At 48.1% G+C, this 16,616-nt stretch overlaps 1 protein-coding gene across 1 annotated transcript in view; it reads right to left on the bottom strand.

Moving 5' to 3' along the window:
• Positions 1 to 16,616, bottom strand: part of EXOC4 (exocyst complex component 4) — a 392,940-nt gene that overhangs the window by 300,577 nt on the left and 75,747 nt on the right. The window contains 2 exon segments of the mRNA XM_087968910.1: positions 897 to 1,074; positions 14,367 to 14,610. Coding sequence (XP_087825036.1) covers positions 897 to 1,074; positions 14,367 to 14,610 — 422 coding nt within the window.

The raw sequence follows: 16,616 nt of genomic DNA, 5'->3' as shown, positions 1-16,616 counted from the left end.
TCCCAGCATGTAGAGAGAAGGGGAAATCTCCCTGGGATTTTCTCCCAGGCGCTATTTCTCGTAGTGCCTCCGTGGCGTACAGATACCTCTTCGAAAATTTAATCAAAGCCTCTTGCTCAAACTTGTGCCTTTGCTAACAACTTACAGAGAGAGAGAGAGAGAGAGAAAGAGAGGGAGAAAGAGAGAGGGAAAAAGAGAAAGAGGGGGGAGAGAGGGAGAGAGAGAGAGAGAAAGAGAGGGAAAAAGAGAGGGAGGGAGGGAGAAAGAGAGAGGGAAAGAGAGAGGAGGGAGGGAGAGGGAGGGAGGGAGAAGGAGGGAGGGAGAGGGAAAGAGAGAGGGGGAGGGAGGGAGAGAGAGAGAGAAATAAAGGGAGAAAGAGAGAGGGAAAGAGAAAGAGAGAGGGAGGGAGAGAGGAGAGAGGGAGAGAGAAAGAGAGGAAGAAAGAGAAAGGGAAAGAGAGAGGGAAAGAGAGAGGAGGGAGGAGGGAGAGAGAGAGGGAGGGAAAGAGAGAGGGGAGGGAGAGAGAGAGAGAGAGAGAGAGAGGGAGAGAGAGAGAGAGAGAGAGAGAGAGATCAGCTTTCCAAGACCTATGCTTGGAAAAAAAAAAGGCAGCACCCTAATCATTATCACCACCTTTCAATGACCCCATAATCCCTTGCGGAGTGGAGTCCGGTCTACTGAACGGAGCTAAGTGTTTACCGGCCAGATGCCCTTCCTGTCACCAATACGGAGTTATATTCAGCTGGTATTTTTTTCGGAGAAAGAAGTAGCCTCTGCCTTAGGATCGAACCCACAGCCTCCTGATCGTAAGATGAGAGCTCCACCTCTAGGCCACCCGCACCTCTCAAAAGCCAGCATTCTAATGAAGGGTATATATATTGGTGGGAATTTCTTACCTGCAAGACGTCTTGGATCTTCACCCAGACATCTGCCATGTCGTACAGCTTAATATCGCCATCGTACTGGCTGGAAGGAGGATACACGGTCTGCTGGAGATGACCCAGGACGATGGCGTGAGCTGTGGCCACAGCGTTGAATTTGTCAAAGAGGAGTTCCAGAAGCTCCAAAAGCAACCTAGAAATAACGTTGAAACGGGAGCAGCTTTTGATTACTTAACTGCAGGTTGTTCAAATCTATCTTTCTATGTCTCATCTGTTTGTCCATCTATTTATCCATCTATCAGTCCATCCATGTATCCATGCATCCATCCATACATCTACCCATCCATCCATCCATCCATCATGTTTCTATCTTGCTCCTATTTATATATCTGTTTTCTATCTATCTATCTGTCTGTCTCTTTTGATCCCAAAGAAGTCTAGACAGCACACAACAGAGGTGCTTTGTTTCCACACCCATTTGCACTACTCAGGAGACCCTGAGGACACAGATAAACCTCCAGGTGGCCTCAACGACCCCCTAATAGGATGCAAATGACCAGCTCTGTCTGAAAGGAATATAAATCCTTGCATCCTCCACCATTCAGTCGAGAACTGAACAAGCTTCTTGGATGAGAAGCGAAAGGTCTTCAAGGAAAAAACAACAACAAGAAAGGCCAGTTGCCTCTTGAAAGAGCACCAAAAACCACAGTAATAAAGAACTAAATCCATATCAATACCAAAACCAAAACATAAAATCCTCATAAAAGCAAAACCAAAACCAAAGATAGGGACCCATTGTAAGACACCTGTGATTGAAAGCATGTTGGAATAGAACAGTTTTAATTTCTTTTTGCAGCAAAGTGGGGGCTGTTATAAATTGGAGTGGAAGATCAAATTGTTAGGATCCTTCATATGATCCCAGTTCCAAGTCAGAAGTTGGTGGAATTGGTGAATGTATGCCCATAATCAGGAAGCCCGTAAAATGACTGGTCCAAAGTCATCCAACTGTCTCTCATGCTTAAGGCAGGACTACAACTCACTATCTCCTGGCGATTGGTCCCAAGTCACCCAGTTGGCTTTTATGCCTAAGGCAGTACTAGAACTCATAATCTCCTGGCAATCGGCCCTGGCTTTCATGCCTAAGACAGGCCTAGAACTCACTATCTCCTGGCGATTGGTCCCAAGTCACCCAGTCGGCTTTCATGCCTAAGGCAGGACTAGAACTCATGATCTCCTGGCGATTGGTCCCAAGTCACCCAGTTGGCTTTCATGCCTAAGACAGGCCTAGAACTCACTATCTCCTGGCGATTGGTCCCAAGTCACCCAGTTGGCTTTCATGCCTAAGGCAGTACTAGAACTCATAATCTCCTGGCGATTGGTCCCAAGTCACCCAGTCGGCTTTCATGCCTAAGACAGGACTAGAACTGATGATCTCCTGGCGATTGGTCCCAAGTCACCCAGTCGGCTTTCATGCCTAAGACAGGACTAGAACTGATGATCTCCTGGCGATTGGTCCCAAGTCACCCAGTTGGCTTTCATGCCTAAGACAGGACTAGAACTGATGATCTCCTGGCGATTGGTCCCAAGTCACCCAGTCGGCTTTCATGCCTAAGGCAAGACTAGAACTCATGATCTCCTGGCGATTGGTCCCAAGTCACCCAGTCGGCTTTCATGCCTAAGACAGGCCTAGAACTCACTATCTCCTGGCGATTGGTCCCAAGTCACCCAGTTGGCTTTCATGCCTAAGACAGGACTAGAACTCATGATCTCCTGGCGATTGGTCCCAAGTCACCCAGTTGGCTTTTATGCCTAAGGCAGTACTAGAACTCATAATCTCCTGACAATCGGCCCTGGCTTTCATGCCTAAGACAGGCCTAGAACTCACTATCTCCTGGCGATTGGTCCCAAGTCACCCAGTCGGCTTTCATGCCTAAGGCAGGACTAGAACTCATGATCTCCTGGCGATTGGTCCCAAGTCACCCAGTTGGCTTTCATGCCTAAGACAGGCCTAGAACTCATTATCTCCTGGCGATTGGCCCCAAGTCACCCAGTCGGCTTTCATGCCTAAGGCAGGACTAGAACTCACTATCTCCTGGCGATTGGCCCCAAGTCACCCAGTCGGCTTTCATGCCTAAGGCAGGACTAGAACTCATGATCTCCTGGCGATTGGTCCCAAGTCACCCAGTCGGCTTTCATGCCTAAGACAGGCCTAGAACTCACTATCTCCTGGCGATTGGTCCCAAGTCACCCAGTCGGCTTTCATGCCTAAGGCAGGACTAGAACTCATGATCTCCTGGCGATTGGTCCCAAGTCACCCAGTTGGCTTTCATGCCTAAGACAGGCCTAGAACTCACTATCTCCTGGCGATTGGTCCCAAGTCACCCAGTCGGCTTTCATGCCTAAGGCAGGACTAGAACTCATGATCTCCTGGCGATTGGTCCCAAGTCACCCAGTCGGCTTTCATGCCTAAGACAGGCCTAGAACTCACTATCTCCTGGCGATTGGTCCCAAGTCACCCAGTTGGCTTTCATGCCTAAGGCAGGACTACAACTCACTATCTCCTGGCGATTGGTCCCAAGTCACCCAGTTGGCTTTTATGCCTAAGGCAGTACTAGAACTCATAATCTCCTGACAATCGGCCCTGGCTTTCATGCCTAAGACAGGCCTAGAACTCACTATCTCCTGGCGATTGGTCCCAAGTCACCCAGTCGGCTTTCATGCCTAAGGCAGGACTAGAACTCATGATCTCCTGGCGATTGGTCCCAAGTCACCCAGTTGGCTTTCATGCCTAAGACAGGCCTAGAACTCATTATCTCCTGGCGATTGGCCCCAAGTCACCCAGTCGGCTTTCATGCCTAAGGCAGGACTAGAACTCACTATCTCCTGGCGATTGGCCCCAAGTCACCCAGTCGGCTTTCATGCCTAAGGCAGGACTAGAACTCATGATCTCCTGGCGATTGGTCCCAAGTCACCCAGTCGGCTTTCATGCCTAAGACAGGCCTAGAACTCACTATCTCCTGGCGATTGGTCCCAAGTCACCCAGTCGGCTTTCATGCCTAAGGCAGGACTAGAACTCATGATCTCCTGGCGATTTGTCCCAAGTCACCCAGTTGGCTTTCATGCCTAAGACAGGCCTAGAACTCACTATCTCCTGGCGATTGGTCCCAAGTCACCCAGTCGGCTTTCATGCCTAAGGCAAGACTAGAACTCATGATCTCCTGGCGATTGGTCCCAAGTCACCCAGTCGGCTTTCATGCCTAAAGCAGGACTAGAACTCATGATCTCCTGGCGATTGGTCCCAAGTCACCCAGTCGGCTTTCATGCCTAAGGCAGGACTAGAACTCACTATCTCCTGGCGATTGGTCCCAAGTCACCCAGTTGGCTTTCATGCCTAAGGCAGGACTAGAACTCACTATCTCCTGGCGATTGGTCCCAAGTCACCCAGTTGGCTTTCATGCCTAAGGCAGGACTAGAACTCACTATCTCCTGGCGATTGGTCCCAAGTCACCCAGTCGGCTTTCATGCCTAAGACAGGACTAGAACTCATGATCTCCTGGCGATTGGTCCCAAGTCACCCAGTCGACTTTCATGCCTGGCAGGACTAGAACTCATGATCTCCTGGCGATTGGTCCCAAGTCACCCAGTTGGCTTTCATGCCTAAGACAGGCCTAGAACTCATTATCTCCTGGCGATTGGCCCCAAGTCACCCAGTCGGCTTTCATGCCTAAGGCAGGACTAGAACTCACTATCTCCTGGCGATTGGCCCCAAGTCACCCAGTCGGCTTTCATGCCTAAGGCAGGACTAGAACTCATGATCTCCTGGCGATTGGTCCCAAGTCACCCAGTCGGCTTTCATGCCTAAGGCAGGACTAGAACTCACTATCTCCTGGCGATTGGCCCCAAGTCACCCAGTCGGCTTTCATGCCTAAGGCAGGACTAGAACTCATGATCTCCTGGCGATTGGTCCCAAGTCACCCAGTTGGCTTTCATGCCTAAGACAGGCCTAGAACTCACTATCTCCTGGCGATTGGTCCCAAGTCACCCAGTTGGCTTTCATGCCTAAGACAGGCCTAGAACTCACTATCTCCTGGCGATTGGTCCCAAGTCACCCAGTCGACTTTCATGCCTGGCAGGACTAGAACTCATGATCTCCTGGCGATTGGTCCCAAGTCACCCAGTTGGCTTTCATGCCTAAGACAGGCCTAGAACTCACTATCTCCTGGCGATTGGCCCCAAGTCACCCAGTCGGCTTTCATGCCTAAGACAGGACTAGAACTCATGATCTCCTGGCGATTGGTCCCAAGTCACCCAGTTGGCTTTCATGCTTAAGACAGGCCTAGAACTCACTATCTCCTGGCGATTGGTCCCAAGTCACCCAGTCGACTTTCATGCCTAAGGCAGGACTAGAACTCATAATCTCCTGGCAATCGGCCCTGGCTTTCATGCCCAAGACAGGCCTAGAACTCACTATCTCCTGGCGATTGGTCCCAAGTCACCCAGTCGGCTTTCATGCCTAAGACAGGACTAGAACTCATGATCTCCTGGCGATTGGTCCCAAGTCACCCAGTTGGCTTTCATGCCTAAGACAGGCCTAGAACTCACTATCTCCTGGCGATTGGTCCCAAGTCACCCAGTCGACTTTCATGCCTAAGGCAGGACTAGAACTCATAATCTCCTGGCAATCGGCCCTGGCTTTCATGCCCAAGACAGGCCTAGAACTCACTATCTCCTGGCGATTGGTCCCAAGTCACCCAGTCGACTTTCATGCCTAAGGCAGGCCTAGAACTCATAATCTCCTGGTGATTGGCCCCAAGTCACCCAGTTGGCTTTCATGCCTAAGGCAGTACTAGAACTCACTATCTCCTGGCGATTGGTCCCAAGTCACCCAGTCGGCTTTCATGCCTAAGGCAGGACTAGAACTCATGATCTCCTGGCGATTGGTCCCAAGTCACCCAGTCGGCTTTCATGCCTAAGGCAGGACTAGAACTCACTATCTCCTGGCGATTGGCCCCAAGTCACCCAGTCGGCTTTCATGCCTAAGGCAGGACTAGAACTCATGATCTCCTGGCGATTGGTCCCAAGTCACCCAGTTGGCTTTCATGCCTAAGACAGGCCTAGAACTCACTATCTCCTGGCGATTGGTCCCAAGTCACCCAGTTGGCTTTCATGCCTAAGACAGGCCTAGAACTCACTATCTCCTGGCGATTGGTCCCAAGTCACCCAGTCGACTTTCATGCCTGGCAGGACTAGAACTCATGATCTCCTGGCGATTGGTCCCAAGTCACCCAGTTGGCTTTCATGCCTAAGACAGGCCTAGAACTCACTATCTCCTGGCGATTGGCCCCAAGTCACCCAGTCGGCTTTCATGCCTAAGACAGGACTAGAACTCATGATCTCCTGGCGATTGGTCCCAAGTCACCCAGTTGGCTTTCATGCTTAAGACAGGCCTAGAACTCACTATCTCCTGGCGATTGGTCCCAAGTCACCCAGTCGACTTTCATGCCTAAGGCAGGACTAGAACTCATAATCTCCTGGTGATTGGCCCCAAGTCACCCAGTTGGCTTTCATGCCTAAGGCAGTACTAGAACTCACTATCTCCTGGCGATTGGCCCCAAGTCACCCAGTCGGCTTTCATGCCTAAGGCAGGACTAGAACTCATGATCTCCTGGCGATTGGTCCCAAGTCACCCAGTCGGCTTTCATGCCTAAGGCAGGACTAGAACTCACTATCTCCTGGCGATTGGCCCCAAGTCACCCAGTCGGCTTTCATGCCTAAGGCAGGACTAGAACTCATGATCTCCTGGCGATTGGTCCCAAGTCACCCAGTTGGCTTTCATGCCTAAGACAGGCCTAGAACTCACTATCTCCTGGCGATTGGTCCCAAGTCACCCAGTTGGCTTTCATGCCTAAGACAGGCCTAGAACTCACTATCTCCTGGCGATTGGTCCCAAGTCACCCAGTCGACTTTCATGCCTGGCAGGACTAGAACTCATGATCTCCTGGCGATTGGTCCCAAGTCACCCAGTTGGCTTTCATGCCTAAGACAGGCCTAGAACTCACTATCTCCTGGCGATTGGCCCCAAGTCACCCAGTCGGCTTTCATGCCTAAGACAGGACTAGAACTCATGATCTCCTGGCGATTGGTCCCAAGTCACCCAGTTGGCTTTCATGCTTAAGACAGGCCTAGAACTCACTATCTCCTGGCGATTGGTCCCAAGTCACCCAGTCGACTTTCATGCCTAAGGCAGGACTAGAACTCATAATCTCCTGGCAATCGGCCCTGGCTTTCATGCCCAAGACAGGCCTAGAACTCACTATCTCCTGGCGATTGGTCCCAAGTCACCCAGTCGGCTTTCATGCCTAAGACAGGACTAGAACTCATGATCTCCTGGCGATTGGTCCCAAGTCACCCAGTCGGCTTTCATGCCTAAGACAGGCCTAGAACTCACTATCTCCTGGCGATTGGTCCCAAGTCACCCAGTCGACTTTCATGCCTAAGGCAGGACTAGAACTCATAATCTCCTGGCAATCGGCCCTGGCTTTCAAGCCCAAGACAGGCCTAGAACTCACTATCTCCTGGCGATTGGTCCCAAGTCACCCAGTCGACTTTCATGCCTAAGGCAGGCCTAGAACTCATCATCTCCTGGCTTCTAGCCTGGTGCCTTAACACTAGACCAAACTGGCTCTCTGAGAGAGATTAATCTTTTCCCCGAGAGATTAACTTTTGTGAACCATATGACATTTTCTCCTGTACCTCCTTCCCTTGAGATAAAAAAGCAGGGTAGCATGATATTTAGCCATACTAAATCTGTATGCTGCCCAACTCCCAACAACTCTGGGCAGTTAATAATATGTATTCTGCAATGGCCTGCATTTCGAGAGCCATAAATCTAACTCAGTGTTAAAAGCAACCAGTAAATTAATTAATGTTGCATGTATCAGTATTTATCACTGAAACAAGTACAGTATCAGTGAACAAAGTCAGACCTATAAATACCACATTATGCCAAATATGTAATAAATTACATACCTCTGAAAACCTTACTAACTCAAGCTCCTTTTTTCGGCCACGGCTTCTGAAAACTCTATTCATTTCTTTTTATCCTTATAGATTTTAGAGAACCAAAGGACTTCGTTGCTGGCATTAAGATTCATTCGTTTGCAGCCACATATTTAGTCTCTAACATCCATCATGTCTTCCATACACAATAGGTTAAATTATACATAATATAACGTTACAGTGGATTATTATGCATTGTTACACATAATAATTACAAATGTCTCGCAGGATGTAAAAAGGGCAAGTTCCCACTGTCTCCCAATCTGCCTTTTCAGAAGCATTTTATTCTAAATAAATAAAATAAGGCATTTCTTAGAGACTTAGCAGCAATGAGGAATTTCCTTTTAGCGTGCGCGTTTTAGTTATACAATTGGGACGCTGTTTTATTAGATTAGGTAGTCCTCGAGTTACCACTGTAATATAGACGTAGTCTTCGAGTTACGACCACTGCGTTTGTGAGTCATAACAGTCGCAAATGGGGCAGTCACATGGCCAGCCTGATTTTTATAGAAGAGAATAGAATTCTTTTATTGGCCAAGTGTGATTGGACACACAAGGAATTTGTCTTGGTGCAAATGCTCTCAGTGTACATAAAAGGAAAGAGACATTCGTCAAGAATCATCAGGTACAACACTTAATAATAGTCATAGGGTACAATAAGAATAGAATAGAATAGAATAGAATAGAATAGAATAGAATAGAATAGAATAGAATAGAATAGAATAGAATAGAATAGAATAGAATAGAATAGAATAATAGAATAGAATAGAATAGAATAGAATAGAATAGAATAGAATTCTTTATTGGCCAAATGTGGTTGGACACACAAGGAATTTCTCTTTGGTGCAGATGCTCTCAGTGTACATAAAAGAAAAGAGACATTTGTCAAGAGTCGAGAATCATCAGGTACAACACTTAATGATAGTCACAGGGTACAATAAGCAATCAAATCATACTAGGAAACAGTCCATATAAATCGTAAGGATACAAGCAACAAGGTTACAGTCATACAGTCACAAGTGGGAGGGGATGGGTGATAAGGAGGGATGAGAAGATTAATAGTAATAGTAATGCAGCCTTAGTAAATAGTTTTACAGTGTTGTGGGAGTTAGTTGTTTAGCAGAGTTTACCAGGATTCGGGGAAAATTGTCCTTGTGTCTAGTTGTTCTGGTGTGCGGTGCCCTATACTGTTGTTTTGAGGGTAGGAGTTGAAACAGTTTATGTCTGGGATGTGAGGAGTCTGTAAATATTTTCACAGCCCTCTTTCTGACTGTGCAGTATACAGGTCCTCCATGGGAGGCAGGTTGGTAGCCATTGTTTTTTCTGCAGTCCTAATTATTCTCTGAAGTCTGTGTCTGCCTTGTTGGGTTGCAGAACCAAACCAGACAGTTTACAGAGGTGCAGATTTTCTAAAGCATCTGAAGGCCAGACAAGGAACAATGGATGGAAACTGAACAAGGAGAGATTTAACCTGGAAATAAGGAGAAACTTTCTTTCCCACACTTAGCAATAGCCCTTAGACTTATACACTACTTCACAGTGCTTTCCAGTCCTCTCTAAGCGGTTTAGAGTCAGCCTCTTGCCCCCAAGAATCGGAGTCCTAATTTTACCAACCTTGGAAGGCCGAGTCAACCTTGAGCCAGTCAGGATTGAACTGCAGGCAGTCGGCAGAGCTAGCCCTGCAATAGCGCAGTCACACCACTGTGCCACCACAGATAAACGATAGATATAAGATAGCAATAGAAATAGCTCTTAGACTTATATACCGCTTCACAGTGCTTTCCAACCCTCTCTAAGCAGTTTATACAGAGTCAGTCTCCTGCCCCCAACAATCGGGGTCCTCATTTTACCCACCTCGGAAGGATGGATGGCTTGAGTCCACCTTGGCTCTATGCATAAAAGCAAAGCTTGAAGTCTCAAGGTACATGAGCTGACCAATTATCATGTTTTCATTATGAGATACTTACTTCCATATCCTTATCAAAGCCTCTTCCTCAATTACCTCTCCCTATGCCTTTTTAAAACCCAATTATTGTAATTAATGTACCATAGCAAAACCTATAAATATTTTATGCTCTGGCGGTAACTTGTCAAAGGAAATTACTCAGAGGAGAGAACAATTTGAAAGCCTCTTGCTGTTTACTCTGGTTTGAAGGATATACGGCAAGTGACCGAAAGAGATCCAAGAACCGCCAAACAACCAAGCAAGGGAGTCCTCAACTTATAATCGTTCGTTTAGTGGCGGTTCAAAGTTACAGAGGCACTGAAAAAAGTCACTTTTTTCACCCTTGAGTTCAGCCCCATATTTCTCTTGCAAAGTGAGACATTCGTTCAGTGAATTTAGCACCATTTTACCTCCAGTTTAGCTCCAGTTTACGACCTGCCTTGCCGCGGTTGTGAAACGAATCACCGCTGTTGTTCAGTTAACAGCATGGTTGTTAAGTGAATCTGTCTTCCCCACTGACTTTGCAGGTCGCAAAAGGGGCTCACATAACCCTCGGATGCTGCAGCCGTCGTAAAGGTGCGTCCACTGCCCAGCGGCTGAATTTTGATCATGTGACCACAGGGAGGCTGCAACGGTCGTGTTAAGTGTGGAAAACCGGTCCTAAGTCACTTTTTTTCAGTGATCTTGTAATTTTGAATGGTCACTAAACGAACTGTCGTTGAGGACTAGCTGCCCTGATTTCCCTGTGAAAATCCTGCATTCATGCCTAAGGCAGAACTAGGACTCACAGTCTCACAATTACCTAGTGATTGGTCCAAAGCCACCCAGCCAGCTTTCATGCCTAAGGCGGGACTAGAACTCACCGTTTCCTAGTGATTGGCCCAAAGCCACCCAGTCAGCTTTCATGCCTAAGCGGGACTAGAACTCACCATCTCCTAGTGATTGGCCCAAAGCCACCCAGCCAGCTTTCATGCTAAGGCGGGACTAGAACTCACAGTCTCCTAGTGATTGGCCCAAAGCCACCCAGTCAGCTTTCATGCCTAAGGCGGGACTAGAACTCACCGTTTCCTAGTGATTGGTCCAAAGCCACCCAGTCAGCTTTCATGCCTAAGGCAGGACTAGAACTCACCATCTCCTAGTGATTGGCCCAAAGCCACCCAGTCAGCTTCATGCCTAAGGCAGGACTAGAACTCACCATCTCCTAGTGATTGGCCCAAAGCCACCCAGCCAGCTTTCATGCCTAAGGCAGGACTAGAACTCACCATTTCCTAGTGATTGGCCCAAAGCCACCCAGTCAGCTTTCATGCCTAAGGCGGACTAGAACTCACCGTTTTCTAGTGATTGGCCCAAAGCCACCCAGTCAGCTTTCATGCCTAAGGCGGGACTAGAACTCACCATCTCCTAGTGATTGGCCCAAAGCCACCCAGCCAGCTTTCATGCCTAAGGCAGGACTAGAACTCACCATTTCCTAGTGATTGGCCCAAAGCCACCCAGTCAGCTTTCATGCCTAAGGCAGGACTAGAACTCACCGTTTCCTAGTGATTGGTCCAAAGCCACCCAGTCAGCTTTCATGCCTAAGGCGGGACTAGAACTCACCATCTCCTAGTGATTGGCCCAAAGCCACCCAGCCAGCTTTCATGCCTAAGGCAGGACTAGAACTCACCATTTCCTAGTGATAGGTCCAAAGCCACCCAGTCAGCTTTCATGCCTAAGGCGGGACTAGAACTCACTGTTTCCTAGTGATTGGTCCAAAGCCACCCAGTCAGCTTTCATGCCTAAGGCGGGACTAGAATTCATCTGTTTCCTGGTGACTGGCTCAAAGCCACCCAGTCAGCTTTCATGCTGGTCCAAAGCCACCCAGTCAGCTTTCATGCCTAAGGCAGGACTAGAACTCACTGTCTCCTAGTGATTGGTCCAAAGCCACCCAGTCAGCTTTCATGCCTAAGGCAGGACTAGAACTCACTAGTCTCCTAGTGATTGGCCCAAAGCCACCCAGTCAGCTTTCATGCCTAAGGCGGGACTAGAACTCACTGTCTCCTAGTGATTGGCCCAAAGCCACCCAGTCAGCTTTCATGCCTAAGGCGGGACTAGAACTCACTAGTCTCCTAGTGATTGGCCCAAAGCCAGCCAGTCAGCTTTCATGCCTAAGGCGGGACTAGAACTCACTTTCTCCTGGTTTTAGGTCAGCATCTTAACCATAAACCAAACTAGGTTTTGGTACTTTGTATTTTACTTTCAATTCATCCCATTTTGCTTTCATTAGTATGATGCAGAGAAGAGATCATCAAGTGCTCAGCAGATCAGATCACAGTTAGGGAGAAGGGTCTACGGCTTAATGAATCACGCATGGCTGAATCCGAACACACCATCGGCCCAAATTATGCCAAGCATTATTTTCTTCCTTATTATTTAAACTGTTCGAAGACCCTGGGGCGGACATGAGCCTGTCAAGCGCTGGATGACGAAAGGTCAGCCTGGCTGGAAACATCCCATAATAACCGTTCATCAAGCAAACTCTCTTTCCCCCAAGATGCCACGGAAGGATCAGGGAAACTGATGCTCCATCAGCTCTTCTGAGAGACAAGCTACGCTGGCCTCTTACTCGTCTATTAAATCCTAACTCTTTACTCCTGGGTTGATGTGTTGTTTCCCCTCTCCCCTCTCCTTCCCCTCCTCTTTCTCCTTTATGGCCCGACCATTTAATAGTAGTGAGGCTCTGCCCAGGAGTTAACTCTTTAAATTGGCTGTGCAGGTGGTCCTCGGAGTGATGCGGTGGCCTAGAGGTGGGGCTCTCGCCTGACTCTCAGGAAGCTGTGAGTGTCAACTAAAAAGAGACTCCTTTGGTCTTTTTAGCTGCCAGAAAAAAGGGAGTGGGGGGGAAACAAGGCATTCCTGAAATGCCTAGATATCAACTCAGCAGCCCAAAGTTGTTGGAGCACAAGGAGGGTATTGGAGAGCAGGTTGGACGACCCTTGGAAATGGATGTGTCCCATTAGAGAAGTCACATCCAGGGGTTGGGGTAAAGGCCAGGGTCAAGGGGGAAATGTATGATGGGATTTAGTACCGGCTGCACCCAGCCATGCGCCAACATGGCCATTTATAATAAACCAATTTACTTTTTCTGAGATGCGGCTTGAGACCTTTTGCTTTGAATGAGGGGGATTTGTGGAAGCCCTGACAGGGAGTTTGATTCTAGGTCAGTGATGGCTAATCTTTTCGTCGTCGCGTGCCGTTAAGTGCATGCGTGCGTGCGCATGCGTGCCTGCACCCAGAATTCAAGGCATGCGCGACCCCGCGCATGCGTGGGGGACCCAACCCCGCTCCCCCCGCACATGCACACGCATCGCCCACATGAGCCCCACCCCAGGCGCATGCGCAGCAGATACCCGAAAATTAGTTAGCTGGCGGGAGGCGCGTGCATAGTGGAACTGAGCTGAGGCGGCGGCTTGTGTGCCGCCAGAGATGGCTCTCCGTGCCACTTCCGGCATGCGTGCCATAGGTTCGCCATCACAGTTCTAGGTGGAGGCAGATATTTCTCTCTCTGGACATGATGTATCTGTTGAATATAACTCCACATTGGTGACAGGAAGGGCATCTGGCCAATAAACTCTGAGCTCCGTTCAGTGGCCCAGACTCCACCCCACAAGGGATTATGTGGTCATTAAATGGAGGTGATGATGATGATGGTGCAGGTGGTCCTTAACTTATGACCACAATTGACCCCCAAATTCCCGTTGCCAAGCGAGATATTTATTGGGTTTGGCCCCTTTAATCTGGGCCGTTTGAGGACAAAGAAGAGACAAAAGAATAAAAAGAAAGCCACATTTGAGTCGTCTTTGTCCCTATTCCCGTGTGGCACAGTGGAGAGTCCTGATGGCGCAGTGGTGAATCTGCACTATTGCAGTCTAACTCTGCCGTCTTCCAAGAGTTTGATCCTGATTGACTCAAGGTTGACTCAGCCTTCCATCCTTCCGAGGTGGGTAAAATGAGGACCCAGATGGTTGGGGGAAAGAGGCTGACTCTGTAGACAGCTTAGAAAGGGCTGCAAAGCACTGTGAAGCAGTATATAGGTCTAAGTGGTATTGCTAAGAGGGAGGAAAAGGAAAGGAAAAGGAAAAGGGAACGGAAGAGGAAAGGAAGGAAGGGAAAGGAAAGGAAAAGGAAAAGGAAGAGGAAAGGAAGGAAGGGAAAGGAAAGGAAAAGGAAAAGGAAAGGAAAAGGAAAGGGGAAAGGGGAAAGGAAAAGGGAAGGGATGGGAAGGGGAAGGGGAAGGGACAGGACAGGACAGGACAGGACAGGACAGGACAGGAAAGGAAAGGAAAGGAAAGGAAAGGAAAGGAAAGGAAAGGAAAGGGAAGGGAAGGGAAGGGAAGGGAAGGGAAGGGAAGGGAAGGGAAGGGAAGGGAAAAGGAAAGGGAAAAGGAAAAGGAAAAGGAAAAGGAAAGGGAAAAGGAAAAGGAAAAGGAAAGGGTGGATCTTACCTGGGTTGATTTTCCTGGACTACGTTCTCCCCTCTCTGGTAGCCACCATCTGCCACCTGGGTGGTAGATCTCTTGACAATTTGCTTCAGTTCTTGCTCTAAACGATCCTGGATGGCCTTGATGGTCTCTGGAATTTTTCTCAGTTTGGCGAGTCCTTTGATGAGGATGCCCATAAAGACCGAGCTGTTCTCCTCGGGATCCAGGTCTAAATCTTCCTTGATTTCTATCAAGCTGACTTCCCTTCCTGGAATATATATATATATATATTTAAAAAAAAAAAAAGACCGACCCAAATTGTGAAAAGAGTTTCTCGAGGCACGCCCAAAAGTTGTGGAGAGGGAGAAGTTCCTTGAGGATGAGCCCCCAACGTGACCCCAAAAGCTTCAAAGAATAAAGCTCTGGTCCCAGGGACAGACTCAGATTGGATCCTGCAACATTATCTGGCACACCCATGTTCACTTTCATTCATGACACCCAGGAGATATGGAGATGCACACAAACCCAAATCCTTCACTAACCTCTAAGGTCCCTTCTAACTCTGTTAATCAGATAGCAGTCTTCCAATATTTGAGGGGCTTCCACAGAGAAGAAGGGGGTCAACCTATTCTCCAGAACCCTTGAATGCAGGGCAAGAAGAAACTGACAGAAACTAATCCAGGGGAGAAGCAACCTGGAATTAAGGAGAAACTTCCTAAAAGTGAGAACAATTAATCAGTGGAACAGCTTGCTACCAGAAGTAGTGGGTGCTCCAACACTGGAGGTTTTCAAGAAGAGACTGGACAGCCATTTCCCTGGAGTGGGATAAGATCTCCTGCTTGGGCAAGGGGTTGGACTAGAAGACCTCCAAGGTCCCTTCCAGGACTATTGTTCTATGTTCTATCTGGGCTTCAAGAACTGAGACCCCGAGTAGAATCCAATCTGGAATAGTCAGCCCTTCCTCTTTATTTCTCTTTTTCTCTCCATCTTTTCTTGATACGGGTAGTCCCCAACTTACAACAGTTCGTTTAGTGACCATTCAGACTTACAAAAATAACTTATGAACATTTCGGGGCTCAATTGTGGTCGTAAATTGAGGACTACCTGGAATGTGTTTTTTTTTTGTGCTGCAGGCTCAGATGCTGTTCTTCCTGTTCTTCCTATTTCTTGTTCTTACTACAGCATGGCAGATGATTACCACGTTACCCCGAAAATAAGACCCAAGCGGAAAATAAGCCCTCGTATGATTTTTCAGGATGCTCATAATATAAGCCCTACCCCCAAAATTAAGTGTTCTGACCAAGGCTTCCGAGAATGTAATTAAGCACACGCTTAGTTAAAGCAACTCTCATTTTATTTCAACGCTGGGAATTATGTTCATTCCTAGCCCGTAATGAGTCCCAAACAGTCTCTCGAGATAAGGTGAGTACCTTTCATCTCCTTTGAATGGCTGCCAACAACTGACGTGCCAAATGAACTGTAAAAACCAACCGAAGTACAAAGTCCACACAGAGCTTCAAGTTTTAATTTGAACAGAGCGAATAAAATTGCTTCCTGCAAAGTTTTCTTCACCTTTGCCTGTCCTTTATACCTTATGGGAGGGGCAATCACCTCCAAGCCTTACTCCCGAGTCGCCCCTTTTGTCTCAGCTGCTCTTGCCTTCTAGCAGCTCTGTGCATACGCGCACTGGGAACAGGCTCCCCTTGTTCCTCTGCCTCGCTGCTGCCAGGCTCCGGAGTCAGCACCCCAGTCCCAGATGGTCCTGGCCCCATCTCTGCATCGAATGCAGGACCCTCATCCGAGTCCTCCCCAGACTCCTGCACTGGTCCCCGTTCTTCCCCACTGTCCGATTCCGCTGCCGTCTGCACAGACTGCCGGCGAACCACAACAATAAGCCTCAGTTAAGATCATCAGCCAGGCGGACATGTTTAATACCGTATTTTCCTAAAAATAAGACCTAACTGGAAGATAAGCCCTAATGCGTCTTTTGGAGCAAACATTGATATAAGACCCAGTCATATTTTGGGGGAAACACAGTAGGTTGTACTGGTTGTTGGAGCCTGTTCTTCTTCTACGTATTCCACAGAGGTTGCAATTTCTAGCATATCTTCCCTCAGGGATGAAGCCATGTCAGATGATATATGGCCCATAACAAGAAACAGAGAATGGTAACAAAGTAACCCTCAGTAATTTCCAATATTCTCATTTTGCTAATTTTTTTTTAATCGCTGTGATTTTTTTTAAAGGGGGGGGGAGGCTTTGGGGAGGATCATT

This window comes from Notechis scutatus, chromosome 6, assembly GCF_049901735.1.
Source record: "Notechis scutatus isolate UNSWTSFEM ecotype Mainland chromosome 6, rNotScu1.2, whole genome shotgun sequence".
Taxonomy (NCBI): Eukaryota; Metazoa; Chordata; class Lepidosauria; order Squamata; family Elapidae; genus Notechis; species Notechis scutatus.
The sequence above is the reverse complement of the archived record's forward strand: the minus strand, read 5'-3'. Positions and strand labels throughout refer to the sequence as shown.